The sequence below is a fragment of the Sus scrofa genome, chromosome 16, assembly GCF_054392235.1.
Source record: "Sus scrofa isolate SSC_HxYL_T2T_F1_AM1 chromosome 16, Sscrofa_HxYL_maternal_Yorkshire_Landrace_v2.0, whole genome shotgun sequence".
Classification (NCBI taxonomy): domain Eukaryota; kingdom Metazoa; phylum Chordata; class Mammalia; order Artiodactyla; family Suidae; genus Sus; species Sus scrofa.
The window spans coordinates 83,499,951-83,524,469 of NC_139398.1; the positions used below are offsets into that span (position 1 = coordinate 83,499,951).

General features: G+C 53.1%; 1 protein-coding gene across 2 annotated transcripts; it reads left to right on the forward strand.

Moving 5' to 3' along the window:
• The first annotated feature begins 1,412 nt into the window (after positions 1-1,412).
• On the forward strand, positions 1,413-24,519 carry SPARC (secreted protein acidic and cysteine rich). Of its 2 annotated transcripts, XM_085001636.1 has the most exons (10): positions 1,413-1,460; positions 11,526-11,595; positions 13,271-13,324; positions 13,868-13,955; positions 15,391-15,512; positions 17,293-17,413; positions 19,649-19,782; positions 20,577-20,725; positions 22,736-22,884; positions 23,357-24,519. In XM_085001636.1, the coding sequence occupies exons 2-10, from the start codon at positions 11,539-11,541 to the stop codon at positions 23,383-23,385; spliced, it is 903 nt and encodes a 300-aa protein (XP_084857762.1). In that variant the 5' UTR covers positions 1,413-1,460; positions 11,526-11,538; the 3' UTR covers positions 23,386-24,519.

Below are 24,519 nucleotides of genomic sequence, written 5' to 3' on the forward strand. Positions count from 1 at the left end.
GGCACAGGAAAATCAGTTGGAAAAAAAGGTCCTAGCAGAGGTAAGAGCAAGTGCAAAGATCCTGGGGTGGGAATAATATGGATGTTGAACTGAAAGGAAGCCGCTGTGGCTGGAGTAGAGTAAAAAAGGAGGAGAGTGCAGGCAGCAAGGATGGCAGAGGAGGCAGAAGCCACATGGTACAGAAGTTCATGGGAATGTTCTCTGTCTTCGTTCCCATGTTATTCCATGCTTCAAGAGCCACTTCTTCCAGGAAGCCTTCTCTGCCTGTACCAACACAGAGATCCTGCCTCTCTGAACCCCTGGGATAAACCTGCATCTCTACGGCTCATGTGAGTGGGTGGCTGCATAAGACATGCCCTCTCAGCAAGGTTCAAAGCTCTTTGAGGACAAGGGCCAGCTATCAATTCTCATACCTTTCAAAGTGCTAGGCATGCCCTCATAAATACTCATACTCTCATCAAAATACTCATACATATTCAACCAAGACCTGTTGCACCAAGAAGTTCATAGAGCATAAAAGTGAACCACGTTGGATGCAGATTCAGCCTGCCTACACCGCTTCTAGTCAGGTGACCTTGAGCCAATAACTCAGCCCCTTGGAACCTCTGTTTCCTTATTAGGAAAAAAAAAAAGACATAATCACCATATCTCAGTCAATGGTTTGTTGTGAAAATTCTAGGCCCTCAGTAAACCTTGGCCACTGTTACTTCTGTGATTAAAACCAATATCATCAATCACCTTCTATCTGTTCTATATTGATGACACAGATGACCCCAGCTAGAAAGCGAATCTGTTATGCGTCTGGTGGTGGCACAACTAGAGTTAGAGTTATGGTTATTTTTAGACCGTATTCCGAATCATCAGCGATGATGCCATCGATGGCAGCTTCTCTTGTCTGGACAGAGGGGAGTCCTGGCCTTGCCTTTGCCACAGATACAACCCCGTCGGACCGCTCTGCCCTCCTCAGCATTGCCCAATGTTAGGGAGGCTCTGGTCATAAAATCAAGACACTCAGGCCTGGTGCTGCCCCTGGGAACTCCTGGGTAATCCCTTGCCCTCTCCAGGCCTCAGCTCCCCTCTAAACAACGAGCAAGTTGTTCTAGGTGATGCCTGCAGGGCCCTCCAGCCCTGGCGTTCGGTCAGTCTGTTCAGGCAACAGCTCCGGAACCCATGTGGCAGGCAGGGCTGGGGAGGCTGGTCAGGACAGCAGGCCGGCCCGCCGCAGGGAGAGGGAGCAAAAGTGGAAGAAGACAGAGAGGGCTTTGGCTGCAGGGAGAAGGGGAGGGGGAGGGGAAGGAGGAGACACCGGAGGAGGAGGGACCGCGGGTGGAGGGGGAGACAGACCCAGCCCAGAGCTCCCAGTGGTTTCCTGTTGCCAGGCTCTAAACCCCTCCACATTCCCGCAGACCTTCAGACTGCCCGGAGCCCGCTCGCCTGCTGCCTGCCTGCCTGCCACTGAGGTACGCGCCCCCCCTGCCCTGTCTGTCCCTTCTCTGGTCCCAGGGTCACACCTCCCCTTTGTGTACAGGGGAGGGGACGCTGCGTGCGGGGGTCTCCCGGATCACGGGCAGGATGTGTAGCTCCTTCGGGGCTCCACCCCTGCTCCCGTTAAGCGCAGGGGCCATGGGCTGGCTGCCTGTTGCTTTTCAGGTGAAAGCAAGGTAACTCGGTCTCCCCCTCTAGGTGTGCAGAAAATGATCAGACTGTCTTTTCGGGACTTTTTGTCTCTGGCTCTTTCGGTGTCCGTCTCTCTGGTTTCAGAGGCGCCTTTACAAATGCGACAGCCTCCTTTCCCGGGAATCTGATCTGGGCACAGCTGCAAGAAGCACCGGCCGTTGGCCAGAGCCTGCCCTGCTTCCCATTCCAGAAGAAACTTCCTAGACTTGGTTCTGGGTCAGAGCCTCTGTTTTCCAAAAGGGCCTTTGCATGAATGATAAATTGATCTCTGGAAGACAAAGGGGGAGTCTTCACCTTTAAGCAGAACTTCTGGGAAGGGTCCCGTTTTCCTGGAATTCTCCCCTCTCCAACCTCTGTCCCTAACACACACACACACACACACACACACTCTCTGATTCCGGTGCCGTTCAGCCCGATATAGCCCTATCAGTTGGTCTTGAGTTAGGCATTGTTCCCATCCTGGGCTCCCTGGGTTGTAAACACAGGATCTCACCAGCAGTAGCCCTGTGTGTGTGTAGCTCTGAAGACCCCAGACATCTGATATGGTCCAGCAGAGGCCCTGGGTCTGATGGGAGGCTGGTTGTGGCGGGGGATGTGCTGTAAAGAGTGGAAGGGAGAAGGCAGGATGCACAGGGGTCCAGGGCAAGCTTCTCACATCTTGCTTTGAGAAGCTCAAGCCCTACACAAGGCTGGTGTGGAGCCTTCTAGCATGTTAGCTCTTCTTCAGGTAACCCCTTCCAGTCCTTGGCTTCACTGGCCGGATGATGAGTGGACTTCCTGAGTCCCCAAGGACACCAAGAGAAAAAAGGGCACTGGGGGAAGGCATGGCTTCCAGGAAGCCCAGTATGCTCCAAAGGAACAGAGAGGCACACGTTTTCCTCCAGAAAATTCTATTCTATGCAGAACCCATAGAGAAAGCATTTTCACCAGCAATTCTCTGGGGTTAAATTGCTACACAGCCAAGTTCTGATGGCAGGGGAGAAGCACATTAAAAGTAGAGAGGCAGACTTCAGGCACACATTTTATGGATCATCTTAGGTAAGTGTCTCCTCTGGACTTAGTTTCCCTGACTGTAAAGTGGGAGCGGTGGGCTTAATGGTCTTTAGGGTGCCTGACGTCCTCTGAAACTTTCAAAGGAGGGTCTCAGAATGAGAAGTCATGGACTAGCCTTTGAATAGGCTTCAAGGCAACTGCAAACCCTTTACACTGGACATAGAGTGTGTGTGTGAGTGAGAGAGAGAGAGAGAAACAGAGACAGAGAGACAGAGACTGAGACAGCGGCAGTGAACAAGAAGGCGGTGACAGCCTTCAGTCTTCAGATATTCTCAAATGTCTGCATGACCCTCCAGGGAGCATGACGTGGGAGACGGGGTAGGTGGGGACTGGCCGAAAGCAAGGGTCTATTTGCAGGAGGAGAAAAGCTCTGAAATGGGAGGGGTTGGGGGAAGAGATAGTTAACTCGCAGCCCTCAGCTGCCACATCGACAAAGCCTGGAGTGGAGGGGGGGTGGCGGTGGAAGGGGGTGGGTGCCTGGAGAAGGAATCAACTTTTGAAACTTTCTCCAAGTCCCACCCACTGAAAGGCTCTCTTTGGCGTGACTCACTCTAGGAGGAATGTGTGTTGCCACGGTAACCTTTTTTTCAGGGTCTCCGCCTGCTGGCTGGGAGGGGACATAGAAACCCTCAGAACCTCAGGCTCCATCTGAATGTCCCCCAGGCCCCTCTCCCCCAAACACCAGGACAGCAAATGCTAGGCCCTGCCCTGCTGATGGGACCCCAGGGCATTGGTGATACACTTCCTGGACTGGACAGGCTCCTGGAAGACCTGAGCTTTAATTCCACTTCTGTGTCAAAAGGGCCACTTGACCTTGAACGAACAGCGTCTCCTTTCAGAGTCCCCCCCGCCCCCCCGTTTCCTCCTTGGTTAAAAAGCAGTAGCAGCACCACCCCAAGAGTCGTCGCTCTGAGGACAGAACGGGGTGATGTACAGTGAAGCACTTGCTAAACTGCGGCCCTCCCGCCCAGGGAGACAGGATTTTAGAACTGATGGATTGATGGCGTCCAGAGAGTTGGGGATAGCCTTCCCAGCTTTTCTGCCAGGCAGCTTCGTCTTCTTGGGGTTTGCATATAACTGCCCTCTACTAAAAGAGCTGCCAGGCGCTCTGCGACGAAATCAGTGTGCTTCATATTCTTGCGATTTGGCCGTCTGTGCGGCTATTTCCCAGGAGTGCTGTGCCCTCCTGTCGAAGGAGCACTGGCCAAGGGAACGGCAGAGACGGACCTTAACGCACAGGGAGTGACCTTTGGAAAGGCCTCCCTCGCCATCCCCGGGGACCTCAGTTTCTCAGTCTGTGAAATGGGGAAATCTAATCTAGGTGATCTCCGTCTCTGCAGTCCTGTGAACAGAAATCCCGGGTGCTGCTTGCATTAGCGGGAATAGTTGGGCTACGGTTTTAACACTCCCTGGCCCCCTGGTTGAAAGGAAACCAAGGAGGAGGGACTGGGGGATCCTGGGTTGCATAACAGTCCTGCTAAAATCTTTATCCATCTGTAGAGACTTGTCAACCAAGAGTGTGGCTGGGGTTTGCGAGCCACAAGAGCCATTTTCTTTGCTGAAAATAAGCTGCAAATAGAAAGGGAGGGCGGAGGAAAGGAAAGAGATGAGGATATGAGGTAAACAGGAGAATATTTGGTTTTTGAGGTTATTTAGATGGGTAGCTCTGTGTGCAGACATAAATAGGGACAGACATAAACCCAAACCCATGAGGATGCCAAGGATATAAACACTGATTTCACCACCAGGCACTCATTGGCACAGCTAAAAATAAATGTCTCCATACCTGAACAGACGCAGAAGGCTAGGCCCTCACATGGCTCTTCCTGAAGATACCTGGACGCGTAGGCAAGTCCCAGGTGGGCGTCTTGATACAAGTGGCCACCCTGACCCCTCCCCTATATAGCCTGAAACCAACAGATGCTGAGCTGGGGAGACACACAGAGTCACAGACACAGCTTCACACAGGCCATGGGTCACGCATACAGAGCCACAACTGCCATTTGCATTCTCGCAGAGACGTGTGCAGCCAGATCTAACTACAGGTCATGGCCGGGAGACAGACGCCTGACCCCCTGTGGAATCACAGAGACACACTGAGACTCAGGAAGGGAGAGTAACTCACTCCAGGTCACCCAGCAAACTGATGTCTGAGCCGTGCTTTCAGATGTTTGGAAATACCCAGATGTTGATGTGTGCTTTCTGCTTGTTTCAGCAGAGCAATTTGGTGCCACGCCTGCACTTCTTCCTCTAGAGGCAGTGAGCCCTGTGGCTACTAAGTGATGAGCCGTATTTCCCCCTCTCCTTTGCTAGCCGGCCATGGCCTAACCCAGCCCATGTGGCTTTGTCTTTAGGGCAGCAGGATGTGGCCAACAGGCGGCTGCTCCCTTGTTTCCCGTTGGCCCCCTCCCTAACCTCCTCTAAAGGAGGGATGGGAAGGCTGAGCTGGGCTTTCAGCCAACCTTCAGCCAACTCTGATGATTAATGAAGTTACCTTTTCTCTACAGCACAGAGCCTGGGTCCTGAACCCCAACCCTGAACTCCAGGACAGCTGGGCTGTACAGGGCCAAGGCTGGCAACCAGTGACTTGACAGAATTCCTGAGAAACACAGCCTCCTTCTCACCCAGATGTCTTAGGAAGTTAACTGGCTCCTCCCATATCAAGCTACAGACCTTGATGTCGTTAGCAAAAATATGGATGGAGATACCAACTCTCTCCAGAGCTGGTTTCTTTCAGAAACGTGGTTTTAACCCACCTCATCTGGGGATCCTTCTGGGCCGTCTTGTGTTAGTCTTGCCCTTAGGATCCCAGACTGATCAGATGAAAAAAATAAACAAAAAAACAAGGTAAACATCTGGCCATTCTGAACATCTAGAAGTTCAGCTTAGCTACCAGCTAGCAGAATGACCCCCAGTGAATTGTCTATCCTCTCCCTATCTCTAAAATCAGAAACACTGCAAAGAGGCTTGACTGTAATCAGGATTTGAATGCCACTCTGGACTTTAGAGGAAAAGGTCATAAAAGTCCTATGATTGATTAGTAATGTCTGCCACATGCACAGGAGGGGCAGGTGGAGGCATATATGCCACAGATTTGCTATCTTTGGGATGGGACAGCCTGGACACTTTGATGTTACTTCTCATCCCCTCCATTTGTGGTCACCCAGATGCAGCAGTGGCCCCTAGGGGGAGCCAGGGAGGCGAGCGTGATACTCCACCCTGGGGCTCTTATGACCACGGTGAAACGTGGCATCTTAGATGTATTTATGGAATCTCAGTCAGACTGATTCCAGTCTCACACTCTAGGGCTACTTCTGAGGTGCCCCTGAACTTCTTCGAACCTAGGCTTGAGAGCCCATAATACCCTAAACATGTCCCTTAACTTCTTCCCTTCCAGCAGGAACTATCAGACATAGAAATAGGGCAAGTTGGGAGAGATGGTACACTCTGAAAGGCTTCTGCCTCAGCTGACTCCGAATGTCAGGGCTGAAAGGCGCCTTCAGGACCTCCTGGTCTCAGGGTTTTCAAATTCTGTTTGTAGGAGAGCCCGGAGATGTTCCAAGGCGTCTCAGGGGGTGTCTGAGTGCATGTTGGACTTTCAGCCCCCATTGCAACACTGCTTTCACCTGCCTTGGTTTTTTTTTTTTTTTTTGGCTTGTTTTTAATTTCAAGCTAATTCATTGCATAGATGATAATACATGCACACGTTTCAACAAATGCAATAGACGCTTAGCTGTTTCGCATTTGGACTTCCACAGAAGACTTCACTGAGAGAAAGGGCTCCCTGACTTGCACAATTTGGAACAGCACCCATCTAAAACACCCTCCTCATGGTGCAGACGAGGGGCACTAGGCGAGGTCCAGGGAGCAGGGGAGCCTCCCTGCCTCCCTCACATTTGCACGGTGAGCTGGAAGCAACCTTAGCAAGACTCGATCCCAGGACACTCGACTTCCACGTCACCTCCCAGTGGCTGTGTCTGCTCCCCGGGGTGTGAGTGCCTGTGTGGCCACACTGGCTGCCATGGTGCCTCTTTGCCCTGGCTCGGCCCTTCTTCTGGGTCCTGGCTCCCCGACAGGCCTGGCTCCCAAGTTCCTTTACTAGCCTCTCGACTTGTTTTCTTCTCTTTGAGCTTGTTTACCAGGAACGTGTGTTTTTGGAACCCTTGTTTCCAAGCCAAACAGTAGAAGCAAAATGCCTGGTTTGCGTCAGCGGCTCAAGTGAGAGGGCAGCCTGGGGCCTGGCCTTCGTCACTGTGTCCTCTGGGGGCTGGTGTGCCTGAGACCAAGAGGAGAAGTGTCTCTTTTGTTCCTTTTCTCCCTGGGCCACAGACAAGGAGCTGGGACTCTTGCCCTGGATTTTCGGGGAGATGGAGATTCTGGGATCCTTGATTTGAAGATGCTCTTCCATGCTTACCTCTTGTAATCTCTCATGTTAATCACCTATGAGGCTTTCAAGAGGGGTGTGTTATTTCCATTTTACAGATGGAGATACAAATGGAGGCCCAGAGAGGGAACATCACTTTCTGAAGGACACACAACTGCTAAGTGGCAGAACCAGGCTTTAAACCTGTATATTCTTTCTCCAGAGCCCCTGGGCTTACCTTTCTGCCATATTGCCTCTATGAAAACGGATAACCACTCTAATATGGTAGCCACTAGCCACGTATGATTCAAATTCAAATCAAATACAATGAAAACCTCATTTCTTCTTTGCATCATTTCAAGGGTTCAATAACCACGTGTGGCCAGTAGCTACCATATTGGACAATGCAAATACAGAATATTTTCATCATCTCAGAAAGTTCTATCAGATCGCGTGGCTCCCTAAGACTCTTCTTCTCAAATCCAATTTGATCTCAGCATCTCAGATTCTGAGCTTCATCTTCTTAGGAGTCTATGATTCTAAGACCTACAGTATAAAATGGTATGATTCTGAGAACCTCCACCCCCCCAACCCCCTTGTGACATTAAGCAATTTTTCAGGGTCCAACGAGAGCCCGAAGGAGGCCCTTCATGTTTGAGAGCGATGAACTGAGATGGAGGGGTGCTGGCTGTAGTTTTCCATCCCCAGAGTCTCTCTAAAGAGGGAGAAGTGACCTCAGCTTCGGGTCCTGCTGGCAGCCAAGGGCGGGTTTTAGCCGTCTCCAGAGCAAATAAAGGCAAAAGGGAAGGGACTGGATGTACGGAACGGGAGGCAGAGGCGGCGGTGGGATGGGAGCGAGCAGTGTCTGCATTTGATGGCCATCAGAGCCAAAGGAAACACACCTCCTCTTTCCCCCTGGCCCAGGCTAATTTTTTTCCCTGTATCTTGGGCCAGGTCACAGCCCGGCTGGGCTCCCTTTAGGTGAGCATCTGGGGCTGGGGTATGGGAGCAGCTGCCAGGGGAAACAGGGCATGGGGTGGAGGGTGTGCCCATGGCAGAGGAGGCAGCCTGGGTCCTCCCTCAGCCCTGCCACTTCCTCCCTTCCTGGGGCTCTGGGTGGGTTTCTTCCCCTCTCTGGCTTCAGCCTCCCTCCTGGAGAAAGACATGCCTCCAGGCCCCAGGGGCATGCTGGGTTATACAAAGGATAAACACAGGCATCATCAAAAACTAAAGAGATACTGGAAGGTCCTTTGTGGTGTGGGTTCAATCCCTGGCCCGGGAACTTCCACATGTTGAGGGCATGGCCCAAAACAAACTAAGGAGATACAAAGGAGAGAGTTTTCACTTAATACTGGTCATTTGTGCAAAGGTGTTTATGTTTCCACGGGGCATGCCAGACCTAGATTTGACGGCCAAAGGATGTGTGCTCAGCTGATCATTTCTGGATGCCGGGATCTGACTCTGTATTCTGACTTCGCAGGGGCTACTAATGTATTTCTTAGCTTTGCAGGATGGGTGTCTGCCCTCTTCGGCAAGCGGTGGTTTTGAGAACCTCAGAGAGAGAGAGGGCGAGGGAGAGGGGGAGCTTGTGGCTATGTAAGCTGTATGGCCGTGCACCCAAGAACAGTCCAGCTGCTCCCCTCCTATCATGTGGAAAGAAAGGCTTCTGAGACTGGTGATGCAGCATTGGGCAAAACCCAAAATTTGGAAAAATAACCCCTCTTCCAAGATTTTGTGTCCTTTTAATATGCTCCCTTTCTGCTTTTCTCCTCCTCCTCCCCCACGCCGGCGCCCCCAGACTCTGAGCATAATTCCTATGAGGCCCAACCAGCTCCATGAGAAGGGAGTTTGACAGCTTGAGAGGGGCCTGAATGTTGCATGATGTCCCTGCTCTCAACCTTGGACTCCTCATCAGGAATTCAGGGCCCTCCCATGCCTGCCTCCCTGCCTGCCAGTGCATCAGAGGCTCCAAGGGGCCAGAGTTCTGTATGTGAGGCTGCTAGAAACTATAAAGCACCATATGATCTAGAATTATTTTTCTCTTCCGGCTGCAGCACCAGGGATAAGGGTGGCAGCAAGGGTCAGTGTGTCACTGAGAAAGAGTGCAGGTGGTGAGGCAGGACAGATGGAAGAGCCGACCCACAAACCCTTTCCTGGTCAGAGAGGGGCGGGCAGTTCCTCTGCTCAAACCAAGGGCACAGACTCTGGAAACATCAGTCTTCCTGGCTCCCCAACCTGCAGCTTTTTGGGGCTGTTTCTCCAGCGATGTGACCGCTCTGTCACTGGAGCCGAGACATGGTGACTTTTTCGTTCTAGCTCTCAGTCTCACTTTGACCCTGCACAATCAAACCGTCTCAGACAAGCCCTTCATTCGTGCTTTCTCTCCTCTTCCCTTTGTCCAGAGCCACAGGTGGGAATTGCTCTGCTAGTGTCTTCCAAATAGGGAAGCTAGAAGGGAGATTTTTCCACCTTTAGGCTAGGGGGTGGGCAGGGGGGGGGGACCAGCATACAACTGAGTGAGGGAAGGAACATTCCCCAAACCACCTGGAGAGGAAACCCTGGACTCCTCTGGGAGTTGGGGACATCGTGAAGCAAAGCCAAGCTGCCGGGTTGATGCCTTTCAATCTCTGCTGGTTTTATTTCGTCTTCACTCCACGTAATTGTGAGGTTTAGTGTCCATTTTAGTCCTATAAAGACCATTTTGAAGTCAGCTCTTCCCTGCCTGTTTCTGCTACTCAAATGCCATAATCCAAGTGAAGATGAGGCTCTCGGAGGGGATGGCATGTGCCACGACCAGCATGTGCTGTGCCATTGTAAAGGCCAGGCTACCACCTCAAAGATCATCTAGTCTAACCCTCTCACTGAGTGAAAGGGAGAACCAAGGTCTAGAAAGGATGAAGGGCTGAACCAGTGCACCCAGGTGGTAGTGTGACAGAACCAGAGTCCCTGGCATTTAGTTCCAAGCCAGATGTTTCTCCCCTGATGCCAGAGGACCTCCCACTAACATGTTCAGTCAGTTGAGAGGTCTTGGACAGAACTAGGGATGATGGGCCAACATGGGAGTTAGGGGGACAAATGAGGGAAACAGGGCCACTGCTCAGCTTGGACAAAACTGCTGAGGGGCAGCGGGGGGCATGCTTGCTCTGTGTGGCCACAGAAGGACCATCAGAGTAGACCAGGAGAAGCACGAGGGAGGCCAATTGAACAGCATACTGAAGAACCTTCGGAAGCTGTTAGAAACGGAAGTCCACTGACTTAGAACAAGAAACAGGACTTCCCGCCATGCCTCAGCCGTAATAAACCTAGCTGGTATCTACAAGGATGCGGCTTCCATCCCTGGCCTGGGTTAAAGGATCTAGCATTACCATGAGCTGTGGTGTAGGGTGCAGATGCAGCTCGGATCCTGTGTTGCTGTGGCTGTGGTGTAGACCAGCAGCTGCGGCTTTGATTCGACCCCGCGCTTGGGAACTTCCACATGCCTTGGGTGTGGCCCTCAAAAGCAAAAAGAAAAAGAGCAAGAAAGAGAATGTCCCCACCACGGTTCCTCGGTTAGGGATGGCATTTTGGCAATAAATCATGAGGGGACAGCCTGCTCCAAGATGCCTTCTGGTCGTGAGACTGTTAGAGCTGAAAGGTCTCAGCAGTGAGCTTTCTAGATCTCGGCTAACAAGCCTTTCGCTGCGAAGGGGAAAGAGAAGGTAACGTGCAATACACAGAAGGACTTGGATGGTTCCCACACAGGATCCACTGCAGTGCCCTCCCTCCTGGCTGGAAGGGAGAAAAATGTGCCCACCAGTTTCCTCCAGCCATACTCAAAAACTTCATTGTTCTTCGTTTCAGGATGTGGACCTCATTGTCTCAAATCGCCAAGGGTTTATTACCTGGTAACATCTCCTAGAGGGGGGGAAGTTGGGGGATACAGGAAGAAAAGAATCCTACAACGTCAGGGACCGAAAGGTCCTTGAACATGACCTGGTTCAGCCTTGGGCAGACACGACCGATGAGCCAATCCCTTTCATCAAATCACGCTTTAAAAACTTACATACACGTATTGAGAAAGGAGACTTAATACCATTACTATAAATGGAAAAATCTGTGTACCTTTGTTATAAATAGAAGGAAACTGCAAAACTGAAGACAAAGGAGACAAAACAACTTTATAGAATTCCAGCTGGATGTAGTTTCCTGGGGAGGCTCTGAGCCAGACGCTGGCTCTCTGTTCAAAAAGGAGACGGATGAGTGTTTCGTGTGAAAGATGTGTTAGCACCAAACTAAGATTTTCTCACCATGTGACCAGGACTGATGCAGAACTGGGTAGAAGCGACTTCCTCCGGGGGTTCTCGCTATTGTGATATTCTCGCATATCAGAGGGATTCGGGATCCATCGAGAGGCCACCCCCTCAACTGATCTTTTAAATTCTCTTCCCCACAGGGTTCCCAGCACCATGAGGGCCTGGATCTTCTTCCTCCTTTGCCTGGCCGGGAAGGCCTTGGCAGCCCCTGTACGTACCTAAAGACCGGATCTGCTTAGTTTACCTCCCACCACCAGCTCAGAAGCATCGAATCTGCCAGCCCGGGATGCTCAGAGGGAACAGGGATTTCCCCATCTTAATTTGCCTTTTTTTTTATTTTTCCCTAAAGATTTTTTTCTTAAACTAATAAGCTCAGAAGAAAATTGAATGAGGGCCGTGGGGTGGGGATTCCATAGAAGAGAGATTCCAATATAATGTGAAAAGGTACTTTTCAGCAATCAAAGCTTCCCAGGAAGGAATTAGGACCGCTTTAGAAGGAAGTGACCTGTCACAGGTGGAATCTCGAGCAGAGGGCTGGGTTAGTTTCTGAACCAGTGAGGGTTAGTTATCTGGTTGCAAGTAACAGACTCCAATCTGACTACATGTTGAGGGGGGGGTGGTTACAGAGTAGAATATAAAATCAAAGGCCCTGGGGAGAACTGGGAAAGAGCAGCTCAGGGCCTGGGAAGTAGGGTCTAAAGGACAGTCAGGGAGCTGTTGTCACCTGAACGTATCTATGCCAACTTTTTCACATCTTGGAAAATATGCGCCAAGATTAAAAAAGAAAAGAAAACCCAAGGAGAGGCCTGGAGTCCTGGGCCTGCTTCTTGGCCATTGACTGACAGGCCCTTGGAGGGTCTCATGCTGAGGGCGAGGAGGGACCATCCAGTGCAAAACCAATACTGGAAGAGGGAGGCAGAGACATAGAGTGGCCAAAGGAACAGTTCCTTTCACCTCTGAAGCCCTCACCCTCTCTTCACAAGGAGGTGTGATGATGATGAGAGACCCTGGCAGTCTTGATGAGGCAGGGAGATCTGGGCAAACGATTTGGCAAGGTTACCGTCACTTTTACAAGAAGCCTCCCCCATGGGAGTTCCCGTGGTGGCTCAGTGGCTAACGAATCCAACTAGGAACCATGAGGTTGTGGGTTCGATCCCTGGCCTCGCTCAGTGGGTCAAGGATCCAGCATTGCCGTGAGCTGTGGTGTAGGTTGCATACACATCTCGGATTCCGCATTGCTGTGGCTGTGGCACAGGACGGCGGCTACGGCTCCAATTAGACCCCTAGCCTGGGAACCTCCATATGCCACTGGAGCAGCCCCAGAAAAGGCAAAAAGACAAAAGAAAAAAAAAGCCCCAACCAGCCAGGCACGTCAGAGTTACAGGTTATCTTGCTTCTTCCTGTTCCATGTTGACTCCAAGAAGGACTGACCAAATAATAATAGCAGCAGCAGCAGCAGTAGTAATATTAGCTGAAGTAGTAGCAGTAATAATAATAATAATAATACCATTGTCATGCTTGTGGGGAAGATAAAGATTTGTCAAAATTCAGGGCTCATCTCCTCGGGGCTCAGTTTCCATCTGTAAGATGAAGGGAGGTTGTCTGCATCCGCGCTTTTCAGACTTGATAAGAGTCTAAGCAGCAGAAATGCTTTTCCACGCCAAGTCTTAGACACCCCAGATATAAATATATGAAGGGAGGTGCTGCGGAGCTCCCCAGGGCCCCGTGTTTGGCGTCTCCGGTGCCCTCCTCGCCCCGGAGGCACAGCCTTGGGGACCTTCCACGAACCACCCTCCCCAGCTTTAGTGTTTCAGGCCGGGGCACTTGAGTGGGGATGCTGGCCTTGGCCCTGACCTTCCTGAACCCCCTTTTCACTTCCCTGCAGCAACAGGAAGCCCTGCCTGATGAGACGGAGGTGGTGGAGGAAACCGTGGCCGAGGTAGGTGGGTGGTGACCCCAGCCCCCCTCTGCCCTCGTCCACGCCCCGAGGAAGCCGGATGGGGGCGGTGTCTCCGGCTGGGACAGGCCACTTGTTCCCTTCCCAGGTGCATGCACAGCACAGCCATCAATCCTGTGTCTCCCCCAATCCTGACACATTCCCGGATGCTCCCCAGACTTTCCAGGGACCATTGCAGTTGGGAGCTCTGACGTTGAAATGTTTTGACCTTTTACGCGGTGGGACTTTTTTTTCTGGGATGATCACCCAGTCTCCCCATATGTCAAACAGCTGAAGAGGGAGTCGCTTGGCACCCCCACTTTGCCTTGACACCCCTGGTGGCCTCTGAGGCATCGCCAGAGAACTTTGGGGTCCTCCAGGCACAGCGGGTCTGTAAGATTCGGTCTCGGTTCCGGACCTGGCCTTTGTGCCGTCTGTGACCCGGGCCCAGCACCCCTCACCAGCATGTCACCCACCACCCCCTTGTGGGAGCTGAGGCTCCAGGCAAGTGGGGCCATTTAACTCCCTCTTCTCCCTCCTTCCCAGGTACCTGTGGGCGCCAACCCTGTCCAGGTGGAAGTAGGAGAATTTGATGACGGTGCTGAGGAAGCCGAGGAGGAGGTGGTGGCTGAAAGTAGGTCCCTTCCCTGAGTCTTGCCATGTCCAGCCTTTGCCCTCTGCCCCCCAGGGCCTGGGGCGTGGGCACCGTCTGCGTGAGGTTCCCGCCCAAGGAAGCACAGAACGGGGTCCTCCCTGCAGGATGGGCCTTGGAGGAGAAACTGCCTTGACTTAAAGGTTGGCTGTCTTTTCTGGACTCTGGAAATCCATGCTTTTTGGACTAGATGAGCGTCTAAGCAGCAGAAATGCTTTTCCGAGCCAAAGATCTATTTATAGCCATGTTGTGGGTGGCAGGAAGGGACGTTCCCAAGCTGGAAATTGCCTCCCCCCCCCTCCCAGCTCTTTACCCTGACTTCAAAGCCGGGTGTCATGTTCCCGCTGAGGTCCCCACTCACATCTGGTCACTCTGCTCCTACATGGCCCCTGAAGCTTTCACACACATGAGCTTATTTGATTTTCTGAAAGCCAGGAGGAAACAAGGCCTGGAAACCCGACACAACCCATATAAGGTTACCCGTGGAGTTAGTGCCAGAGTGAGAGCAATGACCTGGGCCTCTAGCTCTGGTCCACCGTGTGGCCGTCTCTGGCTCACAGTCATGCTGCCTCATTCCCCTGGGGCTAACAGCTTGCACTGGAGGCAAGCCAACCTCTGCGATGCCTTGCACAGTCTGTGAAGCTTCTCTGAGCCTCTGCTTCCTCGTGGCTTATGAGGGGGATGGGGAAGATGGGAGGCCCTCGCCCAGGGCTGTTGGAGGGTTATGAGATAAGGCAGAAGCGCCCTTGGCCCAGGGCCTGGCAGCACTAGCCTCCAATAGAGCCTAACTCCAATACCCGTGTGGAGCACCAGGAGGAAAAGGCAAGATGAGCTCTCATCCTGAGAGGCGTCCCCCGAGTCATGTTCCTTCCCCTCCACGCCCCTCATCCGGTGTTTACCCGACACCAGCAGGCCCTATTGTTCAGTGCGGGCCTTGGGGCTCTGTTCCCTTTTCCGCCACAGACACTCAAGCCTGTTTGGTCAGGATTCACGACTCCCTGGCTCTGTGACAACAGCTGACTCTCTGAGTCATTCTGGAATGTCGAGTCGAGAGTCCCCGAGTGCCTCAGTGCGACTGACCAACCAACAGCTGAGACCCCAGTGCTTGCTTCAGTCCTCGAGGGAAACCTAAGGGCATCCGGGGCCCCAGGCCTAAGACCAAGCATCAGCCCTGTGCCCTCCGAGCAGGCCTGGCCCTGACCTCAGACCTACTCTCATTATAATCCCCAGACTGAGTCAACTGCTTCCCTAAATACTGATTTCTGGGTTCAGCAGAAGAGAAGGGAGGGTGCAGGGCTGCCCAGAGCCTGAGTGGGGGCCACAGCCCAAGACTTGTGTCCAAGGACCCACCTGGGTGGGGTTGGCATGGATGAGCTGGCCTGGGTGATACTAACCGCGTGCCCTTGTGCTCCACCAGACCCCTGCCAGAACCACCACTGCAAACACGGCAAGGTGTGCGAGCTGGACGAGAACAACTCCCCCATGTGCGTGTGCCAGGACCCCACCAGCTGCCCTGCCCCCATCGGCGAGTTTGAGAAGGTGGGACCTGAGGGATGGGAGCCGAGGTTGAGGGGGGTGGGGCTCAGAACACAGGTTGTCTGCCCAGAAAACTCTTGGCTTGGTGGTGCCATGAGGCAGCTCCAGCCGTAGATATCCCCTGGCTCAGTCTAGTCCCAGCAAGAAAGAGGAGGTGAGTCAGAGGGGGGACTCTGCCTGCCCCTGGGTCTCTCCTGCAGCAAGCAGCATGCAGTTACTCAGGGCCATCAGGTTCCAGTTCTGCCAGACTCAGAAGATACCAACACCAGGCACTGAGATAGGGGCTCTCTCTGCATGAGAGCAGCTTAGTCAAGCATCAGGCACAAACAAGGTGGGTTCTGGGTCAGACTAAAGGTTGGCTTCAAACCCCAATCTCCACCACTTGTCAGTGTAATGTCTTAGCTATGCTCCTGAACCAAGCCCTCTCACTTCTAAAAATGGGACAGAAATAGACTTAATTTCATGAGGCTATTGTAAGAATTTGTCAGATTAGGCCTGGTACTAAGTACTCAATATGTGCTTTTTAAAAAAATCTTCAAACCTGTCCATTCTACCTCCAGTAGGACCCACCCACCCACTCACCTGTCCATCTAAATAAATATTTATTGAGCACCCACACACATCAACCATTGTGCTAGTGGTGACCTAGCTCAGGGCAGCCAGTCAGGTACCAGCATCATTCCCACAACCTTCCTCCTGGCTCCTCTCTCTTCAGTCTCTTCCCAACACAACTTATACTCTGGGCTCCCCATTTTAGCATCCTTGTCAACCCTTCCTCCTCCTCGCCCCTTCACCCTGTATCCGACTGGTCATCAATGCCTATCTGTTCTCCTTCCGAAGTGACATATAAGCAAAATAAGTATGTGCAGGATATTAAGGCAAGGCTCTCCTCCTCCGGCCACAGCCACTGCTACGGTTCAGCTGGCCGCACATAGAGATTGGCTCAGTGGTCCCCACATGCAGAGATTTGCCAGGGGAACCAACATAACTCAGCAGACAGTTATATTCACCACGAAGATGTAAGGACATGTAGCAGGATGATTAGGGAACATGACCTAGGCAAAGCATGGAGGAATCCATGTCCTGACTTGCTTAGCTCTCCTCCTGCCATGGGGCAGGGGCGGGGCACACAGAACACTCTGTTTCCCCAGCTACAAAGATGAAGTGTAGCCAGACGGGAGCAGTGTTTGCAGCTCCAGGAAGTCCATAAGCGACTCAGCACCCAATGTTTAAAGGAGGGAGGGCTGGTCACTGAGGCATCCTCTGCCCAGCAGGTACCCAAATTCCAGACTCTGAGCAGGAACAAATGTTTGGCATAAGCCATATTACTGGCACGAGCAATCGAAGCATAGTGAGCCACCTTTGTGGACAGTGTTCTAACAGTGCAGGAAACTCTGCTAGCCAGGTCCCGAGACCAACATTTTGAGCCAGGCCTTCTAGAGATAACCATCCTGTGCCTGCTATATCACCTCTTCTCTGAACACCCTGCCCTCTTTCCACCCCCACCTTTAGTTCAGCCTTGCCCTAGCTTCCAGCTTTGCTTTGCCCGATCTCAGCTCTGACTCAGAGGCCAGCCCTGGCTGTCGGCACTGGCTGAACATTAGCCTGGGAGCCCAAAGAGTGGCTTCTCGTTGTGGTCTCACCACTCACTCACTGTGTGAGCCAGGGATAATTATGTTCCCTGCCTAGCCCTTGGGGCCCCCACCTCTGAAATGGGCAAGGATGGTGGCCCCGGTGAAGGACTTTGGGTATGAGGGTGAGGCACTCTCTGCTTTGCCGACAGGTATGCAGCAATGACAACAAGACCTTTGACTCTTCCTGCCACTTCTTTGCCACCAAGTGCACACTGGAGGGCACCAAGAAGGGCCACAAGCTCCACCTGGACTACATCGGACCTTGCAAATGTGAGTCTCTCTGCAGGCCCCGCCAAGCCTCCCATCTTGGGGAGAAGGCATTGAATTGGCCCTGCTGCCGGCTCTGCCACCCTGGGGCTGTGTGATCTTGGACAAGTCCCCTCCCCTCTCTGAGCTTCAGGGTTCCCATTTACAAAATGAAATGACTGTCTACGAGTAGCTTCCTCTCGGCTCAGCATGCAGGACGCTCCAGGGAAGGACCAAGCAGCTATGGGAGCACAAGATCAAGGAGGATTTCTAGAGCCTCTCACTAGCACCCAAGACAGCTCATTCCTTTTCGATAATGATGAGGAAGTTTAATTTTGTTTTGTTTTGGGGTTTGGGGGTTTTTTTAGGGCCAAACCCTGGGCATACGTAAGTTCCCAGGATAGGGGTCTAATTGGAGCTGCAGCTGCCCAGCCTACACCACAGCTCATGGCAACACCAGGTCCTTAACCCACTGAGCAAGGCTACAGATCAAACCTGTATCCTCATGGATGCTAGTTGGGTTTATTACCGCTGAGCCACAACAGGAACTCCTAAGGAGATTCTTAGGAGGGCCAACCCCAGTCTTTCCTGCTCCAACAGGGTAAAGCAAAAATGATGTTCTACTTGGCCCATAAAGTGTGTGTGTGTGTGTGTGTGTGTGTGTGTGTGTTTTAATATTTGAACTCGAATGCTTTAATGTCAGGGCAAGTCTGTCAGTTCCCCTTAGGCCCTGTTATTCAACACTGTCATATCCTTGGCCCTTTGACTCCATTATATTCCTATCTGATTACCCACCCTCTTCTAGAAACTTCGGAGCCAGGTCTTTGGGGGAAGGGATGCCAGGTTGTTGCCAGGCCTTTCGTTAGTGACCCAAGGTGCAGACTCAGCTGGCCCAGGTTCCTGCTTCAGTGTGGTTGCCTCCCTATCCTTTGAAACACCCAAGGCCACCTCTGTTCCCCTCCAAGATACCATCCACGTGGTGTGGCTGGTACATTCTGGCACCAGATGACAATGGGGAGAGCCACTCACCTGCCTCAGGTGTGCAGAGAGGTGGCAGAGGGGAAGCAGGTGCTTCTGTGGTCAGCCCCTCTCTCCCAGTTATAGGGACCAGAGTGTGAAGCGAGAAGGCACAGGCTGGAGAAGGAGGGCAGGGGTGGGACGGTGGTAGGAATTCTCAGGCACCGAAACTGACAGGTGTGCCAGGCGGCTCTTCCGTCTCCTGGGTGTATTACTCACTCCCTCTGACTCCTGGTGTCTCCTCCCCAGACGGTCTCTTCCCCTCCCCAGCTGCGGTGAAGAAGGCAGTGGTTCTAACCACAGAGGGGACCCCCATAGCTCCAAGGACGAGGGAAGGATGGACCCTAGGCCCCCAGGCACCCACATGTGCCTGGATGAGGCTCTGACAGTGTGGCCTGAAGCAAACCCCTTCTCTCCATGCTGACCTCTAATAAGTCCAATAAGAGGGTGGACGTGGATGGCATCTCCAGGTCTTACGTTCTGGAATCCTAAGTTCCAAAGACCAGGATGGAGTCACATCCCTAAGAATGTTCTGGTGGTTAAGCACACCTGAACCCTGACCCCGGCCAAGCGGAGCCTGTGGATGGATATTATTTCTCAGTCTCCCAGCCTCAAACGCCTCCCAACAGTTGACATCCTCATCGTGGGTCCTGCTCTTTTTGTAGGGCCCAATACCCAGAAACGTGCAGGGGTCACTGGAACGAACCATTTTCTTCCACGGATCAGATCAAGGTCAAGGGAACAGCACATGTGCCTTTGCCCTTTTCTATGTGCAGTGTCCTTCCCCACACAAACCTCCTTTTTCTTTCTTTTTTCTTTTTTTTGTCTTTTTAGGGCCGCACCTGCATTATATGGAAGTTTCCAGGCTAGGGGTCTAATCGGAGCTACAGCTGCCAGCCTATGCCACAGCCACAGCAACACCAGATCCAAGCCACATCTGCAACCTACACCACAGCTCACAGCAACGCCAGATCCTTAACCCACTAAGTGAGGCCAGGGATGGAACCTGCAACCTCATGGATCCTAGTCAGGTTCATTCACCACTGAGCCACAAAGGGAACTCCCACAATCTCCTTTATCAAAAGCTGTGAAGAAATTGTGACCCAGAGAAGCTGAGCTATGTGCCAAGGTCATTGATTGAAGTGGCTGCTGGAAGAGGGGACAGCCGCCCAGCCAGCATGTCGGCCCTCGGGCAGGGACGGTCAGGGTCTGTGCTGACCACTCTTGTATGTTGGGTCCTAGACATCCCCCCCTGCCTGGACTCCGAGCTGACTGAATTCCCCCTGCGCATGCGGGACTGGCTCAAGAACGTCCTGGTCACCTTGTACGAGAGGGATGAGAACAACAACCTTCTGACCGAGAAGCAGAAGCTGCGAGTAAGTGGTCTCTTCCCGGCGGTCCCAGGGCTGGACACCTCCCGGCTCCAGACTGGCTGTGATCCCAGCCCTATACCCAGATCTTGGCCCCCAAATGTGATCCCACATCCCTGTTCTGACAAGTGCCTTTATCCTAAAGGACAGATAGGGCAGAGACTCCTTTTAGCTGCCTGTGGAGCACATTCACATCTTAAAGGCTCTGAGAAGTCCTGTAATGAAAAGACATGCTTGCTTTGTTTAGCTCCGTGTTAAACAAGAGACATAAACAACTCTATTCCCTTTCCTTTCTGCGTTTATGGATCTGAAACTTTTTGTGTGTGTGTGCCGCACCCATGGCATACAGAAGTTCCCAGGCCAGGAACTGAACTTGAGCACAGAAGTGACAATGCCAGATCCTTTAACTGCTAGGCCACCAGGGAACTCGTATGGATTTTAAACCTTAATGGACATATCAAGTAGTAGGAGTATTGACACAATGCAGCTTCTGGGGCCCTACCTCAGGCCCACTGAATCGAAGTCTCTATAAATCAAGGCCCAGGAAGCTGCACTGAACCCACTCCCCAGTCATTCTGATGTGGCAGCTCTCAGAGAGCTCCTTGCAGTGCCCCAGGCCTCCCCTTTTGAGGATGAGATGCTGGTACCCGTCTACGCCACTATCTTCCCTTGTTTCGAACCTTGGCCTTGGCTAGTCTCTGCCTGCTTTGGCCTCCTGTCAGAGGTCAAGGCAGGGGGTGCCTTGACTGGCCCGGACAGCCTCCCCGGATCCTTTGTCACGCAGCTTCCTGCTCCAACAGGTGAAGAAGATCCACGAGAATGAGAAGCGCCTGGAGGCCGGAGACCACCCCGTGGAGCTGCTGGCCCGGGACTTCGAGAAGAACTACAACATGTACATCTTCCCCGTGCACTGGCAGTTCGGGCAGCTGGACCAGCACCCCATTGATGGGTAAGAGCCCAGGCCCTCAGGATCACCAGGGGTGGCTCTGGCTGGCCCCCGAAGAGGACATTCATGGGCCACGGCTGCTGGACGCACCACATGTGGCCAGAAAACCTCCCAGCAGCCTCTGCTGCTCCCAGCCCTGGCCCCCACAGTTTGCCTAAAGGCTGGGGCAGGAAGGGACAAGCGCAGGAGAAAGGATGCAGAACCGGGGGAAGAAAGCCACGAGACACTCCCCCCACCCTGCCAGACGAGGCAGAAGTCATCAGAACTAAAAACTCCTCCTTAACCCCATGCGTGTGGCCTAAGGTATCCATTAACGGAGGCTGAGCGAGCTAGGAAGGAGTGTCTTGACTCCGTGGGGTGGCAGGGCCTAGGTGGGACACCTGCATGCTCACGGCCCTTCGGCTAGACCCAGAGAGCCAGTCCCAACAGGGCAGACTGCCTGGAAGTTCTTAAAACATTCCCAGAGCCAGTCCCATCCACATGGCAAGGCCTTGGTTTGACCGCTCTCAGCCCTTGGCAACAGTTAGGAAGTGCCATGTAACTGCCCTGCAAACACTTAGTGAGTATCTTATTAGCTGCCCAGCACCAATCTAGGCGGGGGGATTAAGTCATCAGACCTGGCGCGGCCCTTGCCCCTGGGGAGCTCCCACTTGGGGAGCTCCCACTGGGGGTGATTGTGAGCTTCTCACAACTGAAGGACAAAGCAAAGAAGGCTCCCCGAATCTGCAGGTGGTGGCTGGCCTGTCTGCAGCCGAACAGGGGTCGTCACCTTCGCTGCCACCTTCAGGCCTCCTTTTGCTGTGTGTTCCTGCAGGAGCACAGAAAGGAGGGCCACCCTGCTGGCACGCTGTGCCCACGGATGCCCCCTCTGGGCCCAGCCCCCATGCACGGAACCTGCCCAGCCTGGCTGTGACCCTGGGTGGCTGGGGTCTGCTGAGCTCTGGGAAACTCCTCGCTGCTTCTCTCCCAGGCTCTTTATGTGGCTGGGATCCATCTGAGTCACACTGTGGTGGGGAGGGGAAAAGTCATGAAAACATCTGGAGCGGGGGGGGGGGGGGGGGGGCTGGGAGGAAGGCTTCCAGATGGGGCTGCAGGATAGCACATCTGGGAAGGTGCTGCAGCCTGGGTCGGGGGAGCTGTCCTCCCTGTCCTGTCCCAGAGCTGGGTGGGGACCTTGCCTGAGTCCCTGCCCCTCTCCAGGGCTCAGTTCTCTCACTGGTACTCAATGTTCTAGTTCAAACACTGTGCGATTCCTTCCATGAGGTGGGTGGGGCAGGAGGGCCTGAGGGCGGGGGCGGCCGGCAGGGGGTCAGAGAGAAAACTGGAGTCACACTGGAGCCCCTTGGGGAAGAGTGTTTTGAGGACGACTAATTGAGGACTCTGGGGAATCCAGCAAAAAAGTCATACATGTGCTCTGGAGTCCAGGCCCGCAGGGAGAGCAGGAATGGAGACCAGCGGGAGAGAAATCAGAAGGCCTCCCTCCCCCATGACACAGCACACACCAGATAAAGTTCTACCAACCCCCTGCCGACCCCAGTCCCTTCCCACACTCTGCCCCACAAGTCAGCACTGATACAGCTCTTTCTGCCTGTTTTCTGTGTGTTTGTAGCCGTACAAATGTGTGTCCAGAGAAAACGTGCATTGTTGTTTCATAGCAGATTTTGATGCATCTGCAGAAATATCGAATAGTTTAAGTTTCTGCGCCTCCAACTCTTAGCCCATTAGAAAACAATTACATGCACCAAGAGACCTGTGTTTTGAACCCATGGATCTCAGAACTGGAGAGGCGGTTAGATGTTATGGCCTTGTGATGGAGGGGGACACTAAGGCGCAGGGTAGGGCGGCCTTGTGCTCTCTGCTCCACAGTAGGTCGGGGGGCAAGGCTCAGGTAGACCCAGGATCCCGGCTCCTGTTCCTTCTGCCCTGGGGGGGCGGGCTCCCTTCCCCCACCTCCCCACTCCGGGATGTGGGGCTTTCTCACGCCTCAGGCTCTCCCCTTCGCCTCCCCGGCAGGTACCTGTCTCACACTGAGCTGGCCCCACTGCGTGCGCCCCTCATCCCCATGGAGCACTGCACCACCCGCTTCTTCCAGACCTGCGACCTGGACAATGACAAGTACATTGCCCTGGATGAGTGGGCCGGCTGCTTCGGCATCAAGGAGCGTGAGTGTCTGAGCAAAGCCGCCGCCGCCCACTCTGCCGCCCGTGTGTCTGTCTCCTCTGCCCGTCTCTGCCCTCTGTGCCTGGTTACCTCTGGTCTGCTCTCCCGGCCCGGCTGGGCCTCGCTCTCAGGCAGCCTCCTGACCCTTCTCTGTCCACCCGTCTGAGTGTCTTTCGCTCTCCCTTCCTCAAGCATCAGCACTCACTCTGTGCCCGGCACCATGTTGGGAACTGGGAGGCACCTAGGGACCAAACGGGAAGCATAACTTGGAAGTGTAACCTTGTGTTAAGAGACAAGGACCGGCCAGAGACCGGGAGACTGAGGTGCTTGGTCATCAACTTCCGGGGTGACCCTGGGACCGTCACCTGGCCCTGGCCCCGGCCCCGGGGATGGGTGGGATCCATGGAGTCCTTGAGAAGCGAGTCTTGACCACCACCTGCCCGCGGTCTAATTCTGCTCCTCCTTGCTTTGCAGAGGACATCGACAAGGATCTCGTGATCTAAGCCCCGCCTCCTCCCGCAGAACCAGATTCCCTCTCTCTGCCCTTCCCCTCCTCCTGTTCTCCCCAATGTTTAAAATGTTTGGATGGTTTGTCGTTCTGCCTGGGGACAAGGTGCTAATATAGATTTCAATGAATACATTAACGGTGCTAAACAGGGAAATTTTAACCCAAGTCATGACATTCTTAGCTGTAACTCAGCTCGCACGGCCTCTTGCTCACCCACTAAGGAGCCCATTTCTCTCTTGCCATTTGCAGCTCTTGCCCCTTGTCTTAGTGACGTGTGGGTGGAAACTGATCTGTTCAAGTCTGCCTTCAACGCACGTTGCATCTCCGATTTTCATTCTTTTCTGTTTGAAACTAACACTCACAGAGAGAGATTTTGTGTTAATTACATGTCAGGGTATTGGCTGCCAGGGATTCATGCCTGAAGGTGGGCAAGGGAAGTCACAGACCCGTGACACTGGCAAGGCTCTTCCTGGGGCTAGAGGATGAGTGGCGGGAGAAAGTTCCAGAACCCACCAGCCAGAAGCCCAGATAACTGTCTGCCCAAGGCTGTGTGATGGAAATACAGACGCTCTCGCCTAAACCCAGTTCCTCACCACTTCCCCTCACTTTTCAGTGCCATTTCTTCCCACATTTGGCTGTTTGTTCAAACTTCTCAGAGCCCAGAGCCATGGACCATCAGTTCTCTGGAATCCACCACACCTCGGGGGGCGGGGTGGGGGCTGTGGATCACTACATCCGACAGGGGTGCCCCCCGCAACTATCTTTGGGAGACGCAGAACTGGGAGGCCAAAATCAAGAGTGAGGCGCAGGAAGTTGTAAAATAGAAAAAGTGCAGTTGGTGAAGTGGTTTCGTTTGTGGGGGCTTTTGTTTTTTCTTTTTCCACATTTGGATACCTATTATGAGGGATCTTTCCTTTGCTTTCTAGCATGTTCCCCCACCCCCCCCCCTTTTCCCTCTATTAATCAAGAGAAACTTCAAAGTCAATGGGATGGTCGGATCTCACAGGCTGAGAACTCGTTCACCTCCAAGCATTTCATGAAAAAGCTGCTTCTTATTAATCATGCAAACTCTTGCCACGATGTGAAGGGTTTGACAAATCTTTCAAAATAAAAAGTAATGACTTAGAAA

Excerpts from the sequence above, each read along its gene's own strand:
- SPARC (XM_085001636.1), top strand. The coding sequence starts at position 11,539 with ATGAGGGCCTGGATCTTCTTCCTCCTTTGCCTGGCCGGGAAGGCCTTG. Across the intron at positions 13,325-13,867 it reads TGGAGGAAACCGTGGCCGAG|GTACCTGTGGGCGCCAACCC; the intron begins GTAGGTGGGTGG and ends CCTCCTTCCCAG. Across the intron at positions 22,885-23,356 it reads CTGCTTCGGCATCAAGGAGC|AGGACATCGACAAGGATCTC; the intron begins GTGAGTGTCTGA and ends CTTGCTTTGCAG.